Here is an 11,819-nt window from a genome sequence, read left to right as displayed (position 1 = left end):
ATTGAGGATGGCCAGTCCCACCTCTGCACAACAAAAGCAGGCCTGTTGGGAGGCTGGCAGGAGCAGCTCCTGATTAGAAAACGGTATGCAGTGGAAACAGCTGGCCTGGGCAGAGAGGAGGGAAGAGCTGTTATCTAAAGGCGACCTCGTCGGACCAGCAGAGGGAAAACACTGACAGAGAAACAGGAAGCACGGTCGGAGCACAGCAGAGGTTTGATAGGAAAAAATAATGGGGTTTAACCAATGAGTTTAACACAGGTGTACAGAGAGAGAGACACTGGGTAAAGGGGATGTATGTATGTATGGAAGAAATTTAGAAAGGAAATGTAGGAAGTAAGTAAAGAAGAAGGCAAGTAAGTACGTAAGAATAGAAGTAAGTGAAGTAAGGAAGGAAGTGAAGTAGGGAAGGAGGAAAGTAAATCAGGAAGGAAAATATGTGAGGAAGGAAGGACGGATTTTGGTTAGGAAGTAAGTAAGGTAGAAAGAAAGAAAAAAGAAAGAAAGAAAGAAAGAAAGAAAGAAAGAAAGGATTAGGAATTAGACACAAACAGTTTTTAAAGTGTTGTTCTGCTGGTTTCCCTCCTCAGGGTGTCACATTCTTCAGAATGAGTGCAGCGTGGCTGCGTAGTGTTGCTGTGAGGACGACATGTCGTCTGCAGAGCGTTGACCTCAGCAGCTCTGATTCTCTCAGGCTGTCTGGTCTGAGACTGTTAACTTATTTATAGTTGGCTTGAGGAGAACATGTTGAATAATGCAATGGGGGCGAGGAGGCCTCAGTGGCTGAACTGCAGCTGTGTCAGTCATTAGTCCAGCTTCACATTCACCCGTTAAACCTGTGTGTGAGGAATATAATGAACATCTTTTATGTAGTGAGGAGCGCTATGCCCATTAAAATGCACAAGCAATAATCATATTTAAATTATGAAAAACTTCAGATCATGAATGGCCTGTAAGCTAGAGCTACATTTTTAATCATGACACAATTGCCTTATTAATGACACTTATAATTCAAAACCTCTTTTTAATGCATCAGTGCATTAAGTTTCCTTATATTCCTGATGATGTCAAACACACAGTCAGTTACAGAATATGAACTTTTATTGATATCTTACTGACTAAGTTAAAAGGGAAATCATTCATCCAGAAAAACATTTTTCTCTCAGTTTACAAAAAAAAAATCCTATCTCTCCATGCTAAAGGTTCCAGATCCACCTGTTTATCCAAATCCTTTTTAAAATGTAATGTATTATTTCCTTGGTTCTACTCTAGCCACCCACACAATTTCAGGGAAATCAGTTCAGTAGTTTTTGAGTATTCTTGCATAAAAAACAAAAGGCAATGTTAACATAACCTCCTTGGCAAAGGTAATCCATTGAAAAGGCAAACATTACAAATGACAAAAAAGAAAACAAATCTAATCCACTAATCTTATATTGTTTTTTTTCCTACTTTGAACAATTCAATTGAATTTGCATTGTGACCAAATCTTGATCAGCAGGAAATAAATGGCACCCATATTTATATAAGATTAGATTTGGTTAAATGTCACCCCACAGTATTTCATCAGTGATTGGCACTTAACACCAGTTTACAGTTAGATGCTGCACGTTAACCAGTGTATAACCTGCTTTTAGTTTTTCCGTGTTCACTCATTTTTAACTTTGTTATTTCACATCTACATATCCATCTACAAACCTGTTCTCTGCACTTGTTCAATTAAATCATAAATCCAGTGAGACACATCCTCATTTCAAAGTAACTAAATCAATAAGACACTTTATACCTGTAGAACTTCATTTTTTAAATGTGTCGTTCTCTTAAACAAAAGTGCTCTTGTTATAGACTCAATTGATCAATTTCCCCTTTTCCTATTTCTCTAAGCTTCTTCCCCTTCCCTTTAAATTCTCTACAAGCTGTGAACGCCCTGTAACTACAAATATGTAAACACCGGTGACTTCATGTCACTGCATTTTGATGATGCAATCAATCATCTCATGTATTGAATATGCTCCTGTCTGTTTGAGATCAATCAGAACAGGCCTTACTTTGGGGTAACTAATTATTGACTAAGTAAAATTCAGAATGAATCGTCAGAATATACTTTTTTCAGCCATGTGTATTTCCTCATCTGGAGTAGCTCACTTGAGTTTTTTTCCTGGTATATGTCAGATGCCAATGTCCCATTGGTTGTAATGTATCTCTGTTTGTATCTATTTCTGAACACAGATATGAACTGGTAAACAAGCTGTTATTTGGGACTATATACTGTGAGGTTATTGGTTGATTTAACTTTCGCTAGAATGGCACTTTAGATTGGCACTACAGACACTATTACTAAAGAAAGGGATTTAAAAAATCCTGGTTCCACCCCTTTGTCCAGGTCAGCACCAGATGTATAACTGTACAGGGGCTGAAATAAGCGTAAACCTCGTATTAAATCACATTGAAAAACGCTTGATCTGGATCCAATTAATTTGGATACAAACAAAATTGTATAATTACCAGTCTCATTAATGTGACTGATTTCTTTCATCGAGATTAATGTATTATTGTTATTTCACAATAATAAAGAGAGAGATGGAAAATTGATCTGCCTCTTTGTAGAGATTTGTGCCAAATGTTTGTTTTTTTGCCCATGTCACATCCTTTGACCAAGTTTTGTGGAAATCCAGTTTTTCTTGCATAAGATCATCTCAAAATATAAACAGACAAGTGGACAGGATGGAAAACATAACAAAACAGAAAATAGATCATTATTTTGTATAACCTTTCTCTTCAAGGAAAGTAATGAGCTGTGGCTGAGGGGTAGGGGGGTCAACCAGAAGGTCGGCAGTTTGATCCCAGTCTTCCCCATCTGCATGCCGAAGTGTCCTTGGCACTGTATGAATGTGTGTGTGAATGGCAAAACATTAATGTAAAGTGCTTTGAGTGGTCATCAAGACTAGACAAGCACAATATAAATACAAACCCTTTACCATCCTGATTAATCTAAATGTATGATATTTGAAAATTGTATTAAAACATATTTGTTTGTTATTGAATAAGATATATGTGGTTTATTAGTCTGTATTACTTCAGTGCTTGTGCCAACCATACCAAAATCCTTGATATACAGTTCACAGTGTCAGTCTCAAATAAAGCTACAGAACCTGCATGTTTGTTGTCAGTTGTTTTTATTATTAACTTTAATTCAAATTAACAGCAAACAAAAAAAAATACACACAACCAAGCATGTGCATATAGAAAATAAATCTGTTCTTTACCACTATGAAGTTTTGGGTGCAGGTTTGTGATGGTTTATTTACACCTCCCATTCACTTCTAATGGTTTTAGATCAGTGCATTTTGACATTAAAAGAACGTATTTTCTTTTAATTCGTCAAAGATTCAATATATATCTGATGAAATTGTTTTTATTAATTATTAATTAATTAATCTTATATTAATTATGAATTGGCTCTTATGTGTTAACCAGGGCTTAACCCCACAGAGCATCGGCCCTCCTTTTAGGATGGGTAACTAATAATTGAGCGGGTAACTAAATATTCAAAAACACTACGTAATCCCAGAGTACATTGCTCCACTGTCTGCATTACCTAATCCCAGAAACCACCGCGAAGGGGGCGTGGATACGGCTTGTTGTCAGAGCAACCTGCATGTCATTAGACCTACCCCGCCCAGCAAATCATCTCGAGCCAATCAGAGGGCGTAGAAATGACATCATTGTTATTTTCAGTGGCGCTGCAGCTTAGAGGTGGATAAAGTTCGTCTCCACGTTGGAAGTGATAGAAAGAATTATCCCTATTCAGCGTGTAGTTTCAAGACCGAGTGGAGGAGGATCGATCTAAAAGGGGAATTTGAAGTGTGAAAACTTTGACGCTCTGCGGTGGAGGAACGATTGTTTTTTTTGATCGATGATCGCTCGGGTCACAAGAGAAAAGTTTCCTCAGGACACCAAGTTGTCAAGTGAGTTGAACTTCAACAATAGGCGGAAAGAAGACAGAAGAGAGACCTGGAGTCACAGGACACATGTAAACAGTGGATTTCAGTTCGATTAAAGGACGTTAATCAAAGGAGAAACGAGTCTTCCCTCAAGGTGATTCAAACTTTATGTCCAGGAAAATGGAAGCGACCTTCTACGACGAAGCCGTGAACGCGTCAAACCCTCAGCATGAAGGCACAGCGGTGTACGGCTTCAACCCCAAAACCCTCAGACAGACCATGACTCTGAACCTCAACGACCCGAAAAACTTCAAGCCCCAGCTGAGCGCCAAGGCCTTGGACATCCTGACGTCCCCCGATGTCGGGCTACTGAAGCTGGCCTCGCCGGAGCTGGAGCGGCTGATCATCCAGTCCTGCAATGGGCTCACGACCCCCACCCCGACCCAGTTCGTGTGTCCCAAAAACATCACCGATGAGCAGGAGGGTTTCGCCGAAGGCTTCGTCAGAGCTCTGGCTGAGCTCCACTACCAGCAGCAGATCCCGGTGGTCCACCCTGACGCGCTTACCGGCGCCACCAGCAGCGCGGCATCCGGAGCTGCTGCGTCTGAGGGCGGCGGGATCCCCTACAGCTGCACGGTGCGCAGCGAGCCGCCGGAGTACACCAATCTGGGCAGCTTCGGCCGAGCTGCGAGCACCGCGTCTGCACCTGCCAGCGAGAGGCACCCACCCGCCGCTTACCCGCAACCCTCCCACAACCACATGGATCACCAGCTGGCGGCGGCGCACCAGCACCACACGCGGCCGCACGCCCTCAAGGAGGAGCCGCAGACGGTGCCCGAGATGTCCGGGGACACCCCGCCGCTTTCCCCCATCAACATGGAGAACCAGGAGCGCATCAAAGCCGAGAGGAAGCGCATGCGGAACAGGGTGGCCGCGTCGAAATGCCGGAAAAGGAAGCTGGAGAGGGTGTCCCGGTTGGAGGACAGGGTGAAAAACCTGAAGAGTCAAAACACGGAGCTGGTTTCCTCCGCCAACGTCCTGCGGGACGAGCTGGCCCTGCTCAAACAAAAGGTCATGGACCACGTTAACAGCGGCTGCCAGCTCATCTTGACGCAGCAGCTCCAGGCTTTCTAGACTGCTATAAGGGAAAACAACCGAGTGGCACTTTTTGGGGACCAAATGCAGCTTAAACGGGTCTTTCCGGCCTCACAGAGGAGCCTCAGCCATGTTTCCTCTAATTTCCTACTCAGGCTGGTGATGGTGACTGACAAGAGACTTATAATTGGTCCGTGTAATGAATTAAACGGAACAGAGGCCAGCAGACATAATGCACGATCACAGCTCAGAGGAAACATTTCATATATCACACCATGTAATTTTGTTACATATTTCTGTGTTTTATTGGTTTCTTTAAGAAAAAATTCCATCCAAAACTAGAAAATCTAATTTGTAATTTGTACAAGGAAACATGGCAGGTGTCCACAACAGCTAAATGTCAAATTGACTGTGGCCCACACAGACTTCCATCCTGGCTGGACTGTATCAGAGCTTGTGTGGGATCAGATGGCACATGGAGAGACACACAATGTGAGTCAGACATTGTCCTGCAAATCTCCCACTATGTCCAGTACATGTATACAGACATGAGTCTAGCACTGAGTATCCCACCAGCGAGCAGTCGACATGTACAGATTTAACACTTAAAAACAAAAAGTTTCACACCTTTACGCACGGACTCTTGTAGGTGTGTGTAGCGTTTACTGACAAATACTGCCTTACTTTCTTAACCCCTGTGTTCAAACAGCTTTGTGATATAAGTGTAACTAATGTTAGACCTGAATTAACACTTTGTAATAATATTTCTACGCTGTATTTTCGAGCACTTCGACTGTAAATATGATTAAATAAAACGTTGGACACGCGTTAGTACTTGTGTGTACTGCACAATCAGTGGATGGGATTGAAGTGTATAACATGGGATAATTCAAGTCTGTATGTGAAGTGTTTGTTATTGAAGGAACTGGGCGGACGGGATGTTGAGTCACCAGAGTAGAGAGCGACGTGTGCGTAATGGCTGAAGCTGCGCTGCCTCCTATTGGACAGCGAGGTGTCGGAAGTTGGCTGCAAGCGGCCAAATATGGCAAGAGGTCCTGCGCCAAGCCGTGTGTGTGTGTGAGAGAGTGAGTGAATCACCATCCTCCCACTGCAGCTGGTGTCTCCCAGAAGAAGAAACCAATACAGCAAGAAAGAAAAAATCTGACTTTCTTATACACGTTGGAAGTGTATTGATGTACAGAAAAAAACATATTTAGATAAAAATACGTCGTAAAAATAAAAGATGGATGTTATTTATTTAGACAAGTGCTGTCTGTAAAATTAACCAAATACAAACATTTGTGTAGAAAAAGATACAAATGTATACACATTAAACCTGTACCAGACACAGGTGGTGAACACACACACACACACACAATGTGGACCACCGACACTGAGGAAACTGAAAGTTGTAGGAATATTCCTCGCTGTAGGTTTAAGAAAGGCAGGAGGAGTTCGTTTCACTCATGACGATTTTAAAGACCCAACGCACCCACAGTAAAATGACAGAGATGTTTTCACTTACTCCTCCATTAGACCTCCTCTTGGGATACAAACTGCCTGAATGACATCTGTAAAGGAGAGACTGTACCCATCTTCATCAATCTGATTGGCCCATTAAAGCAGACATCACCATAGCATTGACCCCAACTTCAGCCTAACATGAGGTCAAATCAGCCAGATGTCATAAAAACACCAGCATGGATTTTTTCTTTCTCCGTGCAGTATGTTGTGACCTGGTCATGTACACAGTGCTATGTGATTAGATATAGGCTGTAATGTTTTCTTACAGGCTATTGTTATCAATGGCTGTGGTGCATATCTGACAATGTGAACAAGATGAACTGCAGGCAACGCAGCCACACTTCACTTGATTCCTGCTTCAAATCCACACAAACAAAACTCTGTGCAAGTTGGGCCGGAAATAAGATTTTCTTGTCCAGCGCTCTCATAGCTGCAGTAAAATGAAACACAAATATCACATCCTCCCATTTAGAATCTCACTATATGACAGAATTTAAAGTTATGGCTGCTCGACTGTCAAATTGGCTGACTAGACACACAAGAATAAAGCAGCTACAGTGCTTATTTGTCAGCGACTGGCTGTTGGCAGGAGATGGCGGCCCACTCTGTGTCCACTATCCAAATATTTTCTTTCATCCTGCTGTACTCATCCCTTCTCTGTGCAACATTAATGTCCATTTTCAGTTTTCGTAATATATTTTTTCTGAACCCACTATAGCTGGTCCATTTGTGTTTGAGGATAAGTTTCACGTTTGGTTCCTGATGAGTTCCACCGTTTATACACATTCCTGCGTCGGTGCTCCTCAGCTGACGTGCACGCCCTCTTTCCCAGCAAGCCGCTGCCGGTGTACGTGGTCTTGTTCTAGTTCTTCGTGGCTGGGGTGCCAGAGCCGCGACAGGATGCGCTCCATGTTTAGGGCATACATGGTGTGGGAGGGCATCACGCCATGGTGAACCTACACCCACAAATGTTACAGAGGATATTAGACCATATAAATGTCTGATGGTTAAATGGTGACATACCAGAAATAAATATTGTGAATACATTCAGTGACAAGCAGCATTTATATAGAACAATTCACAGACACAAACATGTGGAAATGTCTAATAACAAGAAGATACAGACTTTACCTTGTTGAAACACAGTGTTTAATTCTCAGAATCTGTGTCACCCAGTTGTGTTTATTTTTAAAACAATAATTTTCTGTGTGACCAGGTATTAAGTTCAAGTTCATGACTTATAAACAATGTTACTGAGCTCACTGACTGCTACACACTTCTACTTACCCTCCTCTATATTTACTTCTACATATGAAGCCTGTGTTATTACCATCAGGTCTCTTGATTTAGATATTTGTATAGACTAGGGTTGCAATTAATGATAATGTTCTCTATTTATCTTTAGTTGTTAAAAAAGTCTTGAAAGTTGCTTGTTACCCCCAAATAATACATTTTATGTCACTAAAGACTAAAAAAACAGCAGAAATTCCTTAAGAATGAGAAGTTGACTAAACATGTCAGCTGTTCCCTCATCTTGTATCAACAACATCAAGGTTTGGAACATGGATACAAGAAAATGTACAGGTTTACAGTTGATTCGTGACCTAAATCTGACAACTGCATTCATTTCATTTAGAAAACAAGTTTGTCCAAATACTTATCATTAGGTATAATGATATATCATTAGGTTCCTTTTGAGTTGTTCCAATCATACAAGGTACGGCTGAAAATGCTTGAACTGGCAACATCTATGAGCACATTTCTCTTACCTGTAACGCCTCCAGGAGATCGAACAAGCTGATTGGAGAGAGTGGCACAGGAAGAATGTCGGCAGAACAAGCCAATAAGTGGACAGCTTGTTGTTCAGCCTCATCAGGTGACACTTGAGGGGGTGGGCCAGCAGGGAGAGAAGCACTTGAAGGAGGACTGCATGAAAGAAAAAAAAAAATCACTGTAAACTGAGTGTGATCAGTATTGTTGGAACTCTTTAGTGACAGCTACAGAAACAAGTATTAACTATGCAGATTACTAGATGGAAATCATGCTAAACAACATTTACAAAGTTTTTCACTTTCAGAGCTTCAAGGGTTTTTATGTTCGCACTAAATCTTTTTCTAATATCAAACATGCACAAAGCGTATAATCTTGTAAGAGCCAGCACAGTAGTTCTTACCATTCAGTAACACTGTTGTAAGCAGCAAGACTGTTTTTCAGATAAGGCTGCGGCGTGACGTCACTGCCAAAGGCGTAAGGGAAATGACCATCCCTTAGCCGATACGCCTTCCTCCGGGTGATTACAGCTGTCAGGACGTCTTTCAGGTGATGCTGAAATAAATCAGAGCAGAAAGTTGAGCTTTAGCCAATCACATAAGAAGTGGTGCACTATATATATATATATATTAGACCAGTGCAGGAAAAACTCAAAACATTTTTGCAGTTGCAGATGCGGATTAACAGACATATCCAGGATGTTTTTTCAGTTTCTTTAACTATGTTTTATGACAAATAAATCGTATAGTCCTTTTTTCTTTTATATTTCTACTACAAGTACCAGACAATCATGTGTAGGGTTGTTTAGCCTTGGTGGAGGTCTGAACTCTAGTTAAATATTTGGTTAGTCATTCTTAAGACAGCAGGACGAAATGTGGTCACATGGTATTGAACCTTTATCAGGATGTGTATATTCATAACACCACTTACATAATTTTGCACAAACTGAAGAAAGTTAGCACTACTAACTAATATTACATATTCCTGGTACTGATCATCCAATCTGCCCAACACACCAACAACCATTTGTACACAACCATGCTCCTGGTGAACAGTTTCTACAAACCTCCACAGCATAGATCATAGTGCTGACAGCATCATCTGTGATGTTGTCCAGGCCCAGCTCAAACGCTGTCACCATCATACGGGCCTCGAGCTGGCCCCGCGTGGGCAGCAGCAGCGTGTGGGCGCTGAGACGCAGATCCTCCTCCTCCCCTCCCGCCTCTCTTGGGCTGAAGGGCTGGGCGGCGCTCAGAGGGTTCTGAGGCTGGAACCGATGCTGAAAATGCAAACAGGACATATAAACATCCAAATGTCAATTGTTCAGACAATTCAAGATTAATTGAATATCAGTAACATTTAAAAATCATACAGCTAAACATTATTTTGGAGACAAGTCGTTTCGAGAGCCCTGATTTGAAACCACTTACATCGAATTTCTGTCTCGAGGAACATTTCTTCTTCCCTTTTGGTTTGCCAGGCTTTGAGGCAGAGCCACCTTGCCACTGTGATGGCCCAGTGCCCTCTAGAGGACAAAATAAAACATAACAGCATATGCTTTAAGACACCTTAATGAAAATACACCAGTTAAAACAGTGTTTCCTGTTATTAAAATATTTATAATTTTCAATGTATATTGTTTATTCCTTTCTCTGAAGCAGTGAATCACCACAAAAGTTTTTTTCCTCTATTTACTGATTTCAACACACTTAAGGTTCATGCATGTAATATAGAAATTCTTTACTCACAGGACACTTCTTACTTTGTCCTCTTTTAGTTGTGTTTATCAAAGATGTGGATACATTTATACTCCTTTTAACAGCAGCTAGTAAAGTTACAGTATGTTAAGCTATTGTGATTAATAACAATACAGCTTAAAAACAAACTCAAGCTCACATGCAGGTTTAGAGACGTTCCTACCTGGTGTGGAGACGATGATCTGGCAGCGTGTGAGAATGGCCAGGAGGAAATCATTGTGAACATGGACTGCAGAGGAAGAAGAAAAGGGGTAATACAAAATAAGCAACATGTTTATACATGGCACGATCTCTTTTCCAACACAAACAATATTAATGCAGTACTAACCATTCTCCTGTGCCAACAGACGACGGGCCTCAATGTCAAACTCCTCCTTACTGATCTTCTGTTTGAACCATAGTTTCAGATTTGCCCAGTAACTGTACAGAGGCCACACATAGAAAACATCAATAAGATTTATACATAATATTCATTTTAGAAATAACTATGCCAAACACAAAGTAGCCGTCACATATCATTATCTCGTGTTTGATTCATCTGTGTACAATTAACCAGCAGCACCGTCATCATTGTCCATCCTTTATTTAATCCTCTTGTTTCTCCTCATGCTAATTGAAGGTACATTTATAAACCTCTCTTTTCATACAAACCTACAACATCACTGAAGTAACAACCACAATGTCCAACACGCAAATGTACGTGTTTGTATCATTTCACCCTGAAAACAAATAGTAAACACTAAACTCGGTGATGCTACCAGTGCTAGCGAGCAGGCTAATGTCGGAATTACTTTGGGTTTCCGCAGCAAACCCACGAACGCGTTCAGAAATTCACCGTGAGAAAGACACAAATCACGCAGACATCACTTCACTCACTGTTTGACGTTATCGCCTATCGCATCGGTTAAATTCTTCTTTGCGATCTCCAGCTCGCTAGCATGAGCCGCCATGGCGTTCATTCGCTCCTGCTCTGACGTCATCGCCCAGCGACTCCGAGTCCCACCGTTTTTTTGTATCTGAAAACTTTATTGCACCGTCAGTGTGAAGTTAATAAAAATTGAGGATATATGGTAAAATATTATTTCACGATTTATAACATATAGATTGTTTCGTCTTCACAAAACAGTATCAGCACCATCAAACAGTTGTAATTATTAGATTGTTAGAAAGACATTTTTTAAAGTATATATGCATCTACATGATTATTATATAAATTATGTATGTAGTATTATCTATACTTTGTTTCTATGTTTATTGTTGGAGGCCGTATGACATTTATATTACTATGAGTGTTTTCTTTCACATAGCCAGTTTCTCACATTTGTATATATATATATATATATATATATATATATATATATATATATATATATGTTAATTGGAGCACAGAATTGGAGGTTTTGCAGAATAAACTGTTTTTGAAGGCTGTTATCGATGAAGATGCCTATGTAGTCTGTCAGTAATTCATTTCAACCACTAGATGGTGTAACAGTATCTTTTGAATCCTGTAAAGCCACTTCAATTTACCATCTTAGTGTGTTAGAGCTCAGTAAATAAACCAATGCATTTGCAGTTTGCTTCATTTAAGAGTTAAAATACATTGTTGTTGTAAATTTCACCCCCACACGCTCAGTGCAGTGAGTTCTACGTAAGTTTTGTCCTGTTATTGCACCATGGCTTTACTGGAGCCTGAGCTAATGTGTTTAGATTTTGGCTTGATATACGATTCTGA

The 11,819-nt window shown here is 40.8% G+C and overlaps 2 protein-coding genes across 2 annotated transcripts; one reads left to right on the top strand and one right to left on the bottom strand.

Moving 5' to 3' along the window:
- The first annotated feature begins 3,162 nt into the window (after positions 1–3,162).
- LOC109643961 (transcription factor Jun) lies at positions 3,163–5,867 on the top strand. Its single transcript, XM_020109221.2, has one exon. It carries the CDS (start codon positions 4,110–4,112, stop codon positions 5,073–5,075), a length of 966 nt encoding a protein of 321 aa, XP_019964780.1. The 5' UTR covers positions 3,163–4,109; the 3' UTR covers positions 5,076–5,867.
- Positions 5,868–6,263: 396 nt separating this feature from the next.
- Positions 6,264–11,092, bottom strand: tada1 (transcriptional adaptor 1). The gene is made up of 8 exons (XM_020109210.2): positions 10,964–11,092; positions 10,416–10,507; positions 10,251–10,316; positions 9,761–9,855; positions 9,397–9,609; positions 8,734–8,885; positions 8,330–8,486; positions 6,264–7,516 (listed from the first exon to the last, which is right to left on the bottom strand). Exons 1-8 carry the CDS (start codon positions 11,065–11,067, stop codon positions 7,364–7,366), a joined length of 1,032 nt encoding a protein of 343 aa, XP_019964769.2. The 5' UTR covers positions 11,068–11,092; the 3' UTR covers positions 6,264–7,363.
- Between the last annotated feature and the right edge of the window lie 727 nt (positions 11,093–11,819).

Source organism: Paralichthys olivaceus, chromosome 16 (assembly GCF_024713975.1).
Source record: "Paralichthys olivaceus isolate ysfri-2021 chromosome 16, ASM2471397v2, whole genome shotgun sequence".
In the NCBI taxonomy this organism is placed as follows: Eukaryota; Metazoa; Chordata; class Actinopteri; order Pleuronectiformes; family Paralichthyidae; genus Paralichthys; species Paralichthys olivaceus.
The sequence above is the reverse complement of the archived record's forward strand: the minus strand, read 5'-3'. Positions and strand labels throughout refer to the sequence as shown.